Source organism: Neovison vison, chromosome 2 (assembly GCF_020171115.1).
Source record: "Neovison vison isolate M4711 chromosome 2, ASM_NN_V1, whole genome shotgun sequence".
NCBI classification, from domain to species: Eukaryota; Metazoa; Chordata; class Mammalia; order Carnivora; family Mustelidae; genus Neogale; species Neogale vison.
In genome coordinates this window covers 98,171,154-98,188,383 of record NC_058092.1, presented here as the reverse complement: position 1 = coordinate 98,188,383, position 17,230 = coordinate 98,171,154, and the positions used below count along the sequence as shown (strand labels likewise).

The 17,230-nt window shown below is 40.8% G+C and overlaps 1 protein-coding gene across 3 annotated transcripts in view; it reads left to right on the top strand.

Moving 5' to 3' along the window:
- Positions 1-7,712: 7,712 nt before the first annotated feature.
- PTPN22 (protein tyrosine phosphatase non-receptor type 22) overlaps positions 7,713-17,230 on the top strand; it is a 56,694-nt gene continuing 47,176 nt past the window's right edge. For all 3 annotated transcript variants that reach the window (XM_044238947.1, XM_044238946.1, XM_044238945.1), the window contains exon 1: positions 7,713-7,940. In XM_044238947.1, the coding sequence (XP_044094882.1) occupies positions 7,854-7,940 (87 nt within the window). In that variant the 5' untranslated portion in view covers positions 7,713-7,853. The remainder of the gene's footprint in view (positions 7,941-17,230) is intronic.

The window sequence follows — 17,230 nt, the reverse complement described above, 5'->3', positions numbered from 1 at the left end:
GTGGATTGTCAAGAAGAAAAGCATTGCTATATCTATTTTTAAAGAGAGACATTAATGGTTTGGTTACAGTTTGGCTCAAGTGTAACCACATCCCCTCCCTCCAGCAACCAGCTATCTGTTTCCCCTAAATGCATAGAAATAAATATGTAGCACTGCTACTATATTTTGGCTTTTTCAAGTTATGCTATTTCCTCTCTTCATGGGCAAATCACAATAGGTTAGTAATCCCAAATGAGATTTCATGTTTCTCTTAAGTAGAAATTAGCGCTTTTTTTTTTTGCTACCAAGTTTAGCAATACTTGGTGTATTCCTTTGTCCCTTACATTACTGTAAATTCAACATGGTAGGTTTTGTGGTATTTTGCTTCTTGGGTGAAATCACTATTTTCACTTTGACCAATGCTGTTTGTTCATGAAATAAAATTGTGTCTATGTATTTGAATTAATTCTCAGTAAATGCAATCTCAGATGAATGATAGAGAAACAGCAGATTGGTGGTTGTCAGGGGCAGGGGCTGGGAGGTAGGAGAAATAGGTGAAGGAGGGCAAAGGGTATATAACCTTCCAGTTATAAGATGAAGAAGATCTGGGGATGTGATACACAGCATAGTGACTGTAATTAACAATATCGTATCATATGTTGAAAAGTTGCTATAAAAGTAGATTTTTAAAGTTCTCACCACACACACACACACACACCACATTATTTATTTTTTTATTTATATATTTTTTGTAAGTAGTGTCTACACTCAACAGGGGGTTTAAACTCACAATCCCAAGATTAAGAGGCACAGGTTCCACTGACAGAGCCAGCCAGATGCCCCAAAACAAATTGTTTAGCTAGGTGAGGTGACAGATGTGTTAACCAACCTTATTGTCATAATCACTTCAAAATACATACATAGAGCAAATCTTACATTGTATGCCTTAAATTTATTATACAAGTTATATGTCTGTTATATCTCAATAATCTGACAGAGTAAATGACAAATGTCAGAGGCCAGCAGCCTCTTCTTTGTCTTTTCTTTTCCCACTTGGCTATAGCAGCTCCCTGTTTTATGCTATACTGCCAATGAAACGTCAGAATATGAATCTGGCTCCAAGAGTCTTGAGATTAAGGGTATTGTGCCCCTGGGGATTATACCAAGTGAATAGGAAAATCATCCTCTCCTAGGAGGGCTGAAGTGGTGGGGTGGCAGAAAGAAAACACATTGCCCAGAGATTCCGGATACCTTCAGACCATCTGATTTTAACAATTTAGTTTCACCATAAACTAATCACGTGACACTGGGCCAGTAATCCAATTCCTTTGTGCCTTAGTCTTCACATTCTAAAAGAGAAATGATTTGGTTACTCATTCGTAGGATTGTGGTGAGGGATAAATGAAATGATACACTGTGGGAAGGGCTTAGCCCAGTTTCTGGACTATTTTGCGAACTGCACCATTAACAATTTGGGGCTGCTGTGATTTGGAGCTCATAAAATTCTGCCTTGACATTTTTCTCTCCACTGACACTGTCTCTCACAAAGGCAAGCCAGACTTCTGGCTTTACCTCTTGCCTCAATGTGGGTGATTCCCATACCTGACTTATTTCCCTTCTTCCTAAATCCACATCCACAAGCTCTAATTCTTCATGTCTATGTACCTTTCTTATCCCCTATATTTTCCCAGACGGCCATCCAGCTAGCTCGAAAGCTTAGTCATTTTTCCCTGTTCCCTCTGTCCAGTCTTACACACACAATTAGCCTTCCTCACTTATTCTTTCTTTTTGTTCTAATTCTCTCACAAGAGTTTATTGCCAAGCCTCTCAGTCAGGCTGTTAATGGATCATTCTGTTGCAGGCTTGCCCCACACCAGTCTGTCCTATATACTGCCACCAGATTCACCAAAGCTATGGTTTCCTTGTCTTTTTTGATCCATTTTTAGATATGACATAATTCATTTTGAAAATTTATATACTACTGAAGGAGGTGAGGAGACTTCCAAAAAAATTATCAGAAAGGACCATTTCTTTGAAAAAAGATATTGAGAAACATTGCTTTGACTGCCATTTTCTTAAGATTTTCCAGTGGAAATTTTGAAGGTGATTAGATTTGTTCCTTATCCTGATTGTGATGATGGTTTCATGGCTATGTACACATTTCAAACTTACCAAACCATACACTTTGAAATGTGCAGTTTATTATATGTCAGTAGTACCTCATAAAGTTATTATTAAAACAAAAAGTTACTAAAACTTCATAAAGTTATTACTAAAACAAAACCTTCACTGGTTTTCCACTGCCCATCAAATAAAGCCTGACTTTTCAACCTGGTATTCAAATTTCCTCAGGGTCTGTCTCCAACTGCCCTTTCTAGCCTTGTCAGGCAGGGGTCTACAGAACCAAGGCTCCCATCAGACTGAGCCACTCAACAGGCCATCCAACTCCCTCTGTTCTTTCTCTCTTTCATAATGGTTCTTCTCAGGCTCTTTGACAGATTCAAGGCCTAACTCAAATGCTGCTTCCTCTATGAAGGCTATCCAGATAACCCAAACACAAGATCTTTGCCTCCTCAAAATTTTGTTAGCATAACATTTATGGCCTTACCACATATGGCCTTAAGTTATAGTTATTTGTGTACTTAGCTTCCTTACAAGTATAAAAGAGCCTTGAACGAAGACAATTTGTTGTACACATCTTGAGTGCCCCTCCTCCCCATTCTCTTGCATGTATATAGATCTCATAAGTATTCATTAAATAAACAGACTCAATAAACAATCAAATGAAAGATAAACATCAAGTGTGATTAGATTTTGAACAAGGTGCCAAGCCCAAGAGTTTAAAAAAAAAAAAAAAGGTAAATTACATCAGTTGAAAATCATCAGTGGACTTTTGCCCTCTGAGGATTGCATTTCTGAAACCTAAGGCAGAGCATGATTTCCTGTGGAATGTGGGGAGGTAACTAAGAAGTTCACAGCAGCTGAACTGAAGAGCTTGATGAGGTCTCGGAATCCTGTAGTGACCAGAAGCTATCATGACCAGAAGCTGGGGAGGGGATTTTCCTGCTGTGGATGAGGTAAAAACACAAAGCAAAGCAACAAGCGTCTTGTGTAAGCCTCACCCATATCCTTTTACAGAAGGGGAACTGGATCTATTGTGGAGAGGAAGGAGGTCATTTCTTCCCCAGCCATGGCAGCCCTGCAGGACTCAACTCTTGCCTCAGTGATGGTGGGCCCCATTCCTTCCATAACAATGCCCCCACCCCCCCTGCTGCTGGGCAGCAGCCCTCAGGCAACTGCTTTTTGCCAGGTTCCTGATGTCCCTGTAGGGAAGGCCCATCTGCTCCTGGCAAAGTGAAAGTGGTGGGCAGGAGACCTGGAGTCATTGTTGCAGTGAGTAAGCAAGTCGGGGTGGGTGTCTTAACAACAGCCAACCACATTACATAGTGTCCTTGATCACCATAAGCTTATTTCATGTATGCTTAAGACCAGGGTTAAGCACTGAGGGTTACACAGACGCATATAGAAGACACTAGCATTACCATTGATAAACTTAAAACAGCAGCAGGCCATTTATGTGGTTTTTTAAAAAATCAACTCTCCTAAATAAACTTATGGGAGACTAGGAACACGTGAAGAAATGAAGAAAACTGCTATGGCTGAATATAAAGACGTAATTCTGAGAAGAGGCCTCCTGAGAGAAGTTTGTTGGTGAGATGGCGTCAGGGACAGAATTGTTGAAGAGAAAAGTAACCAGGATTTACAGTTTTACTTTTGTCTTGACGAAAATTAGGGGAAAGGCGAGAAGTAGCACATGAGGTGGCAGTAGCGTGAGCAAGGCCTGTGGGGGATGTGGCTAGATAGTTTGGGTGGGGACACACAGGGAGGGGCTTGGTAGCAAGTGGAAGAATCTGGATGTGTTCCTCTAAAGTATGGGTAACTACTTCGGGTCTTTGAGCATTAAAGTGGAGTTTTAGTAACATTTATCCAGTCTTGGTTCTAGGAGATGCAAGCCCGGAATACAGATGAGAGCGCATTGAGATTGCCGCGATTGCTGCAGCAGTCTATGTGTGCCAAAGGGCCCGGAGGTCCACATGGGAATGGAAAAGACTGCATGAATCTACAAGACGTTGAGGAGAAAGGACAGGCAGGCCTTGGTGACCCAGGGCATGCTCACAAAGAACCCAGTGTCTCACAGATAATACACAGAGCCCATAACAAACCAATGACCCGGTGGAGCAGAGAAAGGCAGGCATGATGAAGAGGAAGCAAAGGTTGGTAAGTGGCTTCCCCAGGGTAGAACAGGATCCGCAGAGGGAGAGAAGGATGTGCTGAGAAACCTGAGTGTATTTCCCATTAGCTAATAATCATTGTCCTAATAATCTCCCCTGATATTCTCTCCGGTTCAAGGTTTTTGGTTTTTTTTTGTTTTGTTTTGTTTTGTTTTTTGTCATCTAATTCCAACCTCCGTGACAATGATGTTTCCCCTTACACTGGCACACTTCCCTCTTGCTGGTGCAGGTGACTGTGGGACAGGCCCTCCTCCCTGCTGTCCTCTTCCTCCTGAACACTCCCGAGAGCCACAGGGGGCAGCAGTGAGGCGTTCCTTCCTCAGTCTTCTTCAGGTGCTCATTCACTTTTACTTTCCACTAGAACTCACCCCTGAGGGTTCTGACAGAGAGTTCATGTGGGTCTTTTACTGCATGGAATTGTTGCGTTCACTCGGGGTTTACACCGGACTGGCTTAAATGTTTCATCACAAATTCACAAATTCTTTTAGGTACTTGCCGGTCTTTGCTGTATAAGATATTCCTCCCCTCCCCCAGCTCTTGATCTTCCCGCAAGATATAAATGAGTCATCAGAATCTTTATCAAAAAGCATGATGCCCCTATTGTCTGTAGACACCTGTGAGTATCTGTAGAAGGAAGTGTGAACAATTAAGTAGCATCTTAGATTTGTTAAAAATAAAACTTTTTTTTTTTAAGTTTTTTGTTTTCTCCTTCAGTTTTGTTTTTTGCTCGCTTGAGTGGTCTACTCAGGAAATGGTCTTTCAGCTAAGTGGGTTTTTGAGGTTTGGTTATTTCACCATGTTTCTGTCTCTTTGGGTTTTAGAGTGGAACAGACTCCTAAGAGTTGCTGTTTGCTTTAAAAAAAAAAAAAAAATCTGCAGTTCTGCTAAGACACTATTTTTAGATTCTTATATTTGGGGTAAAAGGGCTACAGAGGGCATCTCAGTGAGTTTCTCTTCACCTCTTATCTGTCTCTATCTTAGCTCTCCCCAAGAAGAGACTTAAGTTAGAGACTGTTCTGAAATATGAGCTTGAGAAAAAGAACGTTACGTCTTATTTGATTAGGTCTCTTTTTGTTTATTAATTAGTAAATTTCTGGTTTGGTTGATAGTGGTTACATTCTAAGGGGACAGAGAGATTATGAAACTCTCTCTCTCTTGTTAAAATGCAGAAAATCATTTTCTTTTTCAGATTATGCTTTGGTACTCCACAAAGGAGCAAGTTACTTTGGAATGTTTTTATTTTGCTTAGTAATTACATCTGCGTCTTAGTCCCGAGATGCTTTATTAAGTGGTTAAGGGTTCTTTTCACTATATTCTGGCTTGTTCGATACTGCCTCCCCAGTCCTACTATAGTGCTTAGCATTTAGTGGGCACTAAATAAATTTGTTGAGCCAATTGTTGGATTTTTATATCTTTTTTGTAGTTAAAAATGGCATAAGAATTTTAAAAGACTTTTAAAAAGAAAAAGGGGTGTCTGGGTGGCTCAGTGGGTTAAAGCCTCTGCCTACGGCTCAGGTCCTGAGCCCAGGATCCTGGGATCGAGCCCCGCACTGGGCTCTCTGCTTGGCAGGGAGCCTGCTTCCTCCTCCCTCTCTCTGCCTGCCTCTCTGCCTACTTGTGATCTCTGTCTATCAAATAAATAAATAATTTTTTTTCTAAAGTACCCTTGATCCCGGCACTTGCACAATTGAGCTTTTTCTGCATCACTTAGTCTTCTTCAAACCTCATAACATAGTTTTAAAGGGTTTTAGTTATTGTGAACTTTAGATTTTGTGCTTTTGAAGTCTTCCCCCTGCCATATTTTATATGTCTTAAAATAACCAAATTAAACATCGCATTTGTTAGCACAACAAAAATTTCCCCTTTAATGCTAACTGAAGAAATACTGTCCCACTCTCAACAAGTATTGTTGGAGAACTATGCTTCATTTTAATTTCTTATGTGGCTCAGGATTGCAATTCTCTATTGGCTTCACCTGCCTATAAGCAGGATCCCTCCAACACCATTCCTTTCCTGTTGTGGGGCTCAATAAAGTGGAGGCGACTTCACAGTGCTTGGAGTCATGATTTCCTGAAGGGAGTCTGAATAATGCAAAACAGAAAGGATTGCTAATATCTTCAATAGAGGAAGCTCTCATGCCACATTTCCCAGTTTTCTTCAGGATTATTTCAGACTAATTTTGTTAACAATTATTTATGGAGGGGCGCCTGGGTGGCTCAGTGGATTAAGCCGCTGCCTTCGGCTCAGGTCATGATCTCAGGGTCTGGGATCGAGTCCCGCATCGGGCTCTCTGCTCAGCAGGGAGCCTGTTTCCTCCTCTCTCTCTCTGCCTGCCTCTCTGCCTACTTGTAATCTCTCTCTGTCAAATAAATAAATAAAATCTTTTTAAAAAAAAACAATTATTTATGGAACTTCTGTCCTCAGGCAAAGACGATATGCTGATTTGGGGTTGCACTCACTCTGTATGAGACAGTCTTAAGTAGGTTTGTTCCCATTGAGGAGAGGATTTATTCAAGCTGAGATGTGGAAGCTTTTTCTAGAACAGCCTGCCTGACAAACAGGGCCAAAATGCCACATGCACAGCGTGGCTTCCCGAAGCGATGGCCTTTTCCAAGGCACCAGTTGGGAGGGCAGAATGTCTTCTTTAGACTCAGCTCATGCTTTCCGTACTCAAAGTTACACTGTTGCCAGCAAGGTGAGTGATTTTACTCTTTTTCTGTTCCTTATAGTTAACTAGCATTGCATAAGGAGACATTGTACCAACTTCCTGGTCAGGTGCTCCTCATGGGGACCACTGTGCTCCTGGATCCCATATAGATCAACACTCAGTCCTGAAATCAACAATACTTCCCTTAAGCAATTCAGCACTTCCCCAGCCCTGGGAGAGACACAGGCTGTCAGAAGCAGCTGACTTTGGTTCATCCAAAAGAGAGTTTGAGGTCTATATGGCATACTTAAAATTTCTGAACAAAAATGCCTTCTCTGATGAACAGAAATTTCCCACTGATCACATGGACAAGGCACTTTGGGGAGAGTAGCACAGGCAGAAGATGTCTTAACTCCAAACAGTGTCTGTCTCACTTTCTGGCCCTAGCTGAACTTGGCTGAGTTCATTTGGGACGTGAGGAAACAGAAGGTATCAACAGGGCCCTTGTGTTCACTGAAGAAATGGGGAGAGGCAGATCCGATCCGTGAGACCTGGCACACTGCCTTTTCTCTAGGAAACAAGAAAAAAGGTGAATCTCGCTTAAAAGGGATAGAGTGGAACAGTCTCGGAGCTAAGCAGACCACGTGTGATGCTTTGGTTAGCCTCTTGTTTGTTGCAACTCGAGTCGTAACCGGGTTCCTTCCTTGAGAAGGAAGGCGCTAGGGCCCTGGAGTGATGATGGCTTTGTTGTGTGACCACAGAAGCTGGTTGCGCACTAATTTCCTCTAGGGCTTGTGATGAAGTCAGTTAACCACAGCCTTCAACATGCTCTGCTCCAGCGGCAGCCCTGGCTCCTTGGTGGTATCTCGGCCATGACATACATATGACATGCCCTCCCTTCACCCACTGGCAGACCGTTTCTCTTGTCCTGCAGCATGGACCAAAGGGAAATTCTGCATAGATTCCTGGAGGAGGCCCAAAGCAAGAAAACTGACAAAGAGGAGTTTGCCGGTGAATTTCTGGTGAGTCCTACATGTGACACTCTCAGGGGAGTTACACAGACTGTTTAGCTGATGAGGATGGTTCGACTCTCCTAGACCAAATTGCTCTTCGGAGAGAACGTGCATATCAGACCGTGCAGGGCAAGAAGGGAGAACGGCAACCTAAAACTCCAACTTTCCTACAAGTTTTTTTTTTTTTCAAGATTTTAATTTATTTATTTGTCAGAGAGAGAGAGGGAGGGGGAGCAGCAGACAGAGGGAGAAGAAGGCTTCCCACTGAGCAGGGAGCCCAATATGGGACTCAATCCCAGGACCCTGAGCCAAAGGCAGACACTTAACTCACTGAGCCACCCAGATGTCCCAAACTGCAACTTTTCTTTCTTTGTTGCTTTTTTGTTTAAAGACTCCCTTTCTTTTTTTTAAAGACTTCACCCATTTATTTATATATATATAGAGAGAGACACATAGAGAGAGACACCGCGAGAGAGGGAACACAAGCAGGGGGAGTGGGAGAGGGAGAAGCAGGCTTCCCACTAAACAGGGAGCCCCATGCGGGGCTCAAGCCCAGCACTCTGGGATCATGACCTGAGCTGAAGGCAGATGCTTAACAGACTGAGCCACCCAGGCACCCCCAAACTTCAGCTTTTCTAAGTGGCTTGTGTGTTTTAAGTATTATCTCCAAAATACTGTTTTAAATATTGTGTTTGCTAGTTCTTGGAGTTGGACTAGGATTCCTACGGAAGGCCTACATAATTCCAGGTTTATAAATACTCAACATTAATTGAACATCTGGAGTTCCTAGGTATCTGAGTTGTGCCTTATGCCTCAAATGACTACTTTTAATTAATATTAAGAGGAAAGAAACCAAGATTAACTTTTCATGGAACATTATGTGTTAGCCTCCCCATGGAATTCCACTTGGATGACAAGGGCTCCTGCGCCCTGAAACTACTGGCTGCCATATTTCTTTATTTCTTCTTTTATTTTTTCTGGTGTATTTTCTCAAGAGGAAAAATGAGAACCTGTGTTTTTTGCAATAACAGGGTTTCCTTAAGCTTCTTTTGCTTGGAGGGGTGGAACGGCTGGGATGAGGAATAGAGACAAGTGAGGGGCATGGAGACAAACATGAGTGCCAAGGAGAGTAAGGCTGACTAGATCTGGTCATCCAGGGAAATGCTGCATCCCTTCTGATGGGACGGTGGTGACTGACCCATCAGCAGCTGGGTAGGCCTCATTCATCCCATAACCTAGCAGAGCAGAGGACATGGCATATCTGATAGTACCTATTATGTACTTTGGAATACTTCCAGCTGGTGTTTCAGAGCTCTAAAAACTTGAGGCCTTGGCTCTTCAGATCCAGAGAAGTAGGAAAAACAAGAGAGTTGAAGCAGAAAACCTGAAATTATCAACTCTTTGACATGTTCCTTCATTTCCCCGAGTCTTGGTTTCCTAACTTCCAAAATGGGAATGATAATTCATATCCTACGGATCCTCACATATTGTCATGACGATTAAATATCAGCAATAGTTAAATGTGCTCATTCATTCAGGAATATTTATTGAGACCCTCCTGTGTACCAAGTTTAGTTCTAGACCCTGAGGATACAGCCATGAACAAGACAACACCTCTGTGCTCATGGACCTGACGTTCTGATCCCAGAGAGTAGCTGTGAAAACACTCTGTAAAGCTGAGTGATTGGATATTGTGACTGAGTGATTATATGTTGTGAGAGAAGCCCTTATACCAACTCAACTTGACTAATATTATTTTCCATTCAATACCCAATTGATCTTCTAATAATACAAACCTGGTCATTTCCCCCCTGCTTAAAAACATTGTATAGTTAGTGTTTTTTTCAGCTGTCTAAAATTGTGAAACGTAATACATTGTTAGAAAATTCCAGACAGCATGTATAAGTATAATTATAAAGCCACCACCTCCAAGGTCAAGGACTAGAACATTCTCAGACTCACAGAGACCCCTCTATATCACTTCTCCAGCAGGTCCCTCACCCCCACTCCTCTCCCCATCCCCACCCCCACCATGTCTTGCCCTGTCCTGCCCAGGGAATAATCACTATCCTGACTTTTATATTAATCACTTCCTTGCTCTTCTAGCTCTTGGTTTTAAGGACCTTGTTTTTGGGTGGTGATTAAGTGGCACCTCACTGTTCACTGACTCATGTCCTCCAGCGGAAAAACAGAGTCTTGCCCTCAGCCCCACCTAAAGGTTCAGCTGAGATACCAGAGATTCATTTTGGGGGAGTTGGGTGGTGGTGAACAGGGCTCGGTTGCTTGCTTGGACAGGTCAATACTGCCATTAACTGAAAGGCTTTCCATAGGGTCCTGACCCCCATCCCATCTTCAACTCTTTGATGTATTCTCCCAGGATTTGATGTTTTTGAGGTTGGAGCACTAATTCTGTGACATGAGGCCACTGCTAGCCTAAATGGTAGGGACTTTGTGGGAATTACAGAAAGTCATCTCTGGTTCCAGGGAGACAATCTGTGTACCCTGCCTCCCGCCAGGTCCGAGACTTGGATTTCAGTCCCCGGCCCCACCCCCTTGGCTGTGTGTCTGCACACAGAGCACATGGTGCTGGTATTCTGGCTGAAGCCAATACCATGCAGCTGAGGACTTTTCCTTTGCCGACACTAAATTCAATCACCTTTCTGTAGCGGAAACTGCCATGAAACTAGTGGAAGTTTAGTTCTACTAAACTTGGCTCTTACTGGAGTGGAAACTGCCACAACTATAAGCTTTTCCCGCATTCATTCACGTGTTTACTGAGAACTTACTATGTGCAAAGCATTGTGTTAGATGCTGCAAGATACAATGCCCTGCTTTGGTGGAGCTCATCTCCCAAGATATCAAGAGGATGCCATAGACAGGCAGACATTAAACAGCTAATTACACTGGTAAATACTGAATTGTGATAGTCTTGGTGCGGTGTCAAGGAGGCATTGTATTCATTATCTTATTTATTACTCATTAAAAGAAACACAAAACCAATCTTGTTAATGATCGCTGACCCACAGATGAGAAAACTGAGGCTCTGAGAGGTTAAGTAATTGGCCTAAGCTCACGCCACTGTTCAGCAGCAGATGTGAAGCTTAAGCTGGATCTGTCATTTCAGAGCCCGGGAAATGAATCCTTATGCAGTAGTGTCTTGGTTCAGCCAGTAACACCGAGTTCCTCAAAGGGTTTTTAGCCTGAGCATAAGTCCTCAGTTAGTATAGTTCCTTTTGTTCTCTCTCTCTTAAAAAAGAGAGAGAGAGAGAGAGAGAGTGCCCAGGGTTGGCAGGGAAAGTTGGGGGGGACAGCGAGCGAGGGAGAGAATCTCAAGCAGACTCCCTTCCCGGCACAGAGCCTGACTTGGGGCTCAATTTCATGACCCGGAAATCATGACCTCAGTGGAAATCAAGAGTCCTACCCTTAACCTACTGAGCCACGCAGGTACCCCATATTGTTGTTATTCATATAAAACAATATTATTGCAAGTTAAAAGAAAATAAATTCACCGCAGGACCAATATCCCAAAAAATACAATCTACTTGGTGTGGAAATTCTAGTTCTTATCCACTTATATACTGCCTTTTACATTGTTATAATGACAGCATAGATACAATTTTGTATTCTCATATTTTCACTTAATATTATACCAAAATTATCATGTTAATTAAAATCTATATTTATGGCTTTTGATGGATCATGGTATAAGGAAAGAATAATGCTCATAATAATAGCTAATACTTCCATATTTCTTATAGAAACTGTTCTAAACACCTTTATGTATCAAGTCATTTAATCCATTGAAGAAGGTACTGTACATTTTATAAATGAAGAAACTGAGGCAGAGGTTAAATGACTTGCTCAAGGTTAGAGAGATAGGAAGTGGTGGAACAGAGATTTAAGTTCAGGTAGTCTTGCTTTACCATCTATATTTAAATTGACTTCAGTGTCATATAAACCTGAGTTTGGATTTAGGTTCTGCCTATCATTAGCTCCATGACCTTGAACAAAGTCATTAAAAAGTGGGAATAAATAAATATTCACATTGCAGAATGCTGCGAGAAAAATTGAATAAATACATAAAATGCCTGATGTGTGGTAGACACCCAAGTAATTTGATTTTTTCTTTTTCTTGGACATTTAGATTATTTCTAATTTTTCACGATTATTAATAACATGCAATAAATGTGCTCATCCGCATAGTTTTCGTCTTTTGAATTATATCCTGGGGCTAGTATCATTACCAGGTCAAAAAGTCTTAGCATCTAATGGGCTAAGTGTTGCCAAATGTGCTTTTCAAAGAGTTTTTCTAACTTGCAAAGTCTGAATGTATCATCTTTTCTACCACCTTGCTAGTCTTAATAACTATACAAGAAATTAAATCTTTTGGACTCCTTACTATATGTTAGGCATTAAGTGGTTTACCATATATAAACTTAATCACTACAACACCCCAAGAGGAAAGCATTATCTTCATTTAAGCCATGAAATGGCAAAGCCAGGACTTGAAACTGGTCTCGTAAAAAGCCCTTAACCTCTATACTGCATCCTAACATCCTTCCTACTCCCCACCCCCAATTTAGTGTAAAATAGTACTTCATTGTGTTAATTTTATTTGATTTTGAAGCCTCAAAAAATTTTTTGATTCTTTTCTTTTTTTTTTTAATAATCAAAGTATAGCTGATGTACAGTGTTACATTAGTTTCAGGTGTACAACATAGAGATTCCACAGCTCTATACTCCATGGTTATTTTCAACCTGCATTTTCTCATTATAAGTTGTCTGTTCATCTACTTTCAATAATAACTGACCCATGGAACTGTGTTCCATGCTCTATGCTCAAACACAGTCTCATTTACTTCCCAAAGAATCCCTTACAATACAAAGTCCTACATGGACCAGCCCTCAAGGGCTTTTCCAACTTCCCACAGTATGTTGAGCTTGTCCTTGTCATGCTCTTCTGCCACAGGGCCTTTGCACACATGCTGTTCCCTTTCCTTGAATATTCCCTCATACTCCTTTTCACCTAGTTAATTCTTCATAATTCTTCAGATCTCAATTTGGTAGGCATATCCTCAGGGAAGCCTTTTTGACCCCCCAAATCCAACAAATCTCCTATTATACGTTCTTGGTCAGCCACGTCTGTCATTTCTTTTTACATCTCTTTTTTTGCCCCCAGCATTATTAATGTTTCCATAGGATTTATCACAGTTCGAATTTTACATCTCTCTGTGTGATTATTTGATTAACATCTGCTCTCCTATCAGTCTGAAGTACCACAAAGATAAGGCTCACATTTAGTTGTGCTTATCTTGGTATCTGCAGCCCCTAGCACGTGTCTGGCAAGTCCTAGACACTGAGGGACAATTTGCCTAAGTTCATGCAGTTCATTAAGTGGTAGAACTTGGATCTGAAATAGAACTATCTAACATTAAGCCTGTGCTCTTAGCCCTGACTCTATTGCCCCCAGTTTATACATTGGCTTGAACCTTTTAAACTTGAAGTAATTGTGGAATATAGCATGTACACAGAAAAGTGCTTTAAACACACACGAGGAAAACACACACACACACACACACACACACATACACATGAGGGGCACCTGGGTGGCTCAGTCAGTGAAGGATCTGACTCTTGATCTCAGCTTAGGTCTTGATCTTAGGGTTGTGAGTTCAAGCTCCAATTTGGGCTCCACTCTGGATATGGAGCCTACTTAAAAATAAATAAATAAAAATAAATAACTACAAACAGGGCCCTTGGGTGGCTCAGTTGGCTAAGCATTTGCCTTCATTCGGCTCAGGTCATGATCCCAGGATCCTAAGATCAAACCCCACATTGGGGTCCCAGCTCAGCAGAGAGCCTGCTTCTCTCTTTCCCTCTGCCCCTCGCCCTGCTCGTGCTCATGCTCCCTGTATCTCAAATAAATAAATAAAATCTTTAAAAAAGTAAACAAACACATGCGATTTAGCACTAGGATAAAGCAGGTACCCATAGGAGCATTGCTCAGATGGAGGAACAGAACATTGCTCACACCTTGTAAATCCCTTGGGTGTCCTTCTGGATCACAGCTACCCCCAAACCCCACTATATTAGAGGTAAATGCTGTCCTGAAATGGTTATGGTTTTTACCTGTGAATTGTTTTTTTTTTTATCTTTCTGCATACCTTTAAGACCTGTATTTATCACTGAACAGTAGAGATTAATTTTACCTATTTTGGAACTATGTAATGCAATCATGTTATGTATTTGTTGTGTGTTTTTTTTTTAATGTCTTCTTTTTTTCACTCTACATCATGTTTATAAAATCCATCCATTTTGTTACATGTAGCTGGGTCTTGATGTTTTTCTAATCATTTTTATGAAACCCATCAGGGTCAAATATATGCAGTTACTATAGTGTTGTGATCAGAATGCACTGAACAAGGTCATGTGGTCATCTAGGATGGTATTAACTATTTTGGATCACCACAATCCAGTGTCTTGGCTTTAGTTTTGCTAGTCTAAAAATTCAATTTTGTCAGTATGCTCCGAGTTGATCAGGACTAGGCAAACACATGAGAAATTCACCAGAAACAAGAATGCCAATTTATTAATTTTTCAGGGAGAAAAATCACTGTCAGAATAGAAGTTTGCATGACTGATAGCATATTCAATAGTTTGGAGAAAAACTAACTATAGCCAGAAAGTTGCCTGATGAGCATATTGATTTTGGTGGCCTCAAGTGCAACGGTATGATCACCACCTCCCTGTTCTAACCCTCAGACTGGTGCCACTACTCTTTCCTGGCCAGCACTAGGGACACAGTGACGGTGCTGGACGTCTTGTCTTCAAGGCTAAGGAGGGCTCTCTGTTTCCATTAGTGCATTCTTTTTTTTTTTAAAGATTTTATTTATTTATTTATTTGTCAGAGAGAGAGCGTGAGCAAGAGCGAGCACAGGCAGACAGAGTGGAAGGCAGAGCCAGAGGGAGAAGCAAGCTCCCTGCGGAGCAAGGAGCCCGATATGGGACTCGATCCCAGGACGCTGGGATCATGACCTGAGCCGAAGGCAACTGCTTAACCAACTGAGCCACCCAGGCGTCCCCCATTAGTGCATTCTTGATCAGACAGATTACAATTTTCAGAAGAATAGGTAATCCCTTTGGCCAATTACTGCAACTGACGGTGGTTTTTATGACATGTACATTTCAGTCATTGTATGAAATATGGATCAAGACTTGGTTATGTATATTACGTGCTGGTCAATTTTGTTTAAAACTCCTCTGATATACTTTTCTACATTGGAGGCAGTTGAAGTGTCTTCATTTAGGAAACATGTGTAAGGGGAACCTAGGTGGCTCAGTGGGTTAAACATCTGCTTTTAGCTCAGGTCTCGATCCCAGGGTCCTGGGATCAAGTCCTGTGTTGGGTTCCCTGCTGAGCAGGGAGCCTGATTCTCCTTCTGTGTGCCACTGCTCCTACTTGCACCCTTTCTCTCCCTCTTTGTCTCTCTCTCTCTGTGTCAAATAAAGTAAAATAATTTTTTAAAAGAAAACATGTGTAAAAGTATGAATTGTGTATAAAAAGTAAAAGCTTAGCAAATGTCAAGAATTGTGCTAAATGTACATATATGAGCTATATGTATTTGAACAAAGACCGGATGGGATTACAGAAATATGAACACGGTTTCATGTAGATAGGGTAATTTGATTATGGTGTATCTTCTTCCTTCTAAAGAATGTTTTGGAGTGAAACTCCAAATAGAAGTATAAATAACAAAAATACCAACAACAACATTTAAGCTACCAGATGGCCTTAATACTTATAATATTATAACCCTAATGTTGGTCAGAGTTCAGAGAAACATGCAGTTTCATACATTGCCTTTGTAATGTTTCTGGAGGCAAAATTTGTATACCATTTCTGATATATAAATATATATATATATGATAATATGGATCTAAAACCTTTATAGTGGGCAAATTCTTTGACCATTCCCAAGAATTTATCTGAAGAAAATAATGAAAGATATTTGGTTTTGATATAGGTTTTGGCTACCTATAATAATATTGTTTAGAGCGGTGCCTGGGTGGCTCTGTAAAGCCTCTGCCTTCGGCTCGGGTCATAATCTCAGGATCCTGGGATCGAGCTCCGCCTCGGGCTCTCTGCTCAGCAGGGAGCCTGCTTCCCCCTCTCTCTGCCTGCCTCTCTGTCTACTTGTGATCTCAGTCTGTCAAATAAATAAAATAAAATAATTTAATTAAAAAAATAATATTGTTTGGAACTATTGTTTAGGAAGATTGAAGCACCTTTAATGTGTAATAATATGAAAGAACAGACTAAATAATTTATGTTACACCCTACAGAATGAAATACTCTGACATCACTAAAAATGTAGAACGGAAATTCATAAGTAAGAAAAGCAAGTTGCAAAGCCCTATATGCAGTGTGATCCTATCTTTATTACACAAATAGATAAAGGATTGGCATGTAATATAAAATATTAGGAATGATTAACTCTGGGTAGTGTGGGATCCTAGGTAATTTTTATAATTTTGTTTTGCTTCTCGGTATTCTAAAATTTCTTCAATGAATATGCATTACTTTTTATTTAAGAAATCTATATTTAAAATTTTCCTTTAGTGTTGCTTGAATCCATAAACAAGAAAAAGCAAAAAGAGAAATGGAGGGAGGGTGATTTTTATGTTTCTTTGGGATGAGGTATTTTTATATAAAAAGTAAACACTGCACTTATCAAATACAAAGACATATTTATTAAATATGGAGGATTCAATGAGCCCTAATAGAATATACCCAGTCATGAAGGCCATGGTAATGTTGGGTTATAATACACTAGAAGTCAGACCGGTAGTGTAGCAACTTCTGGAGACCTATCAAGACAGACAAGAGAAGGCACGGTATTTTTTATCAGCTCCATGGAGAAGATATAGATGGATTCTAGCTCTATTATTTATTTACAGTAACAATACTAACAAGGCAGTCATGACCACAGTAAGTCCTGTGTAGCCAGTGCACAAACATCCGTGCAATTGAAACGACTCATTTATGCGATAGAGCCTATCACTTGAACTTGAAAACACTTATCAGGATTTCTTGACTTTTGTGTACATGAAGCTGAATTTTTTTTTCTGCTACCACCACGATAAATATATTACATCCCTTTGAAAGCAAATTCCTCTCAACTCCATCCCCAGCCTCTCAACTAGTGACCATCCAGTCCCACATTTTCAATTATTCACAGGATTTAAAAACAAAACAAAACACATGTCTTGTCATCGCCTCACATTGTAAGTATCTAACA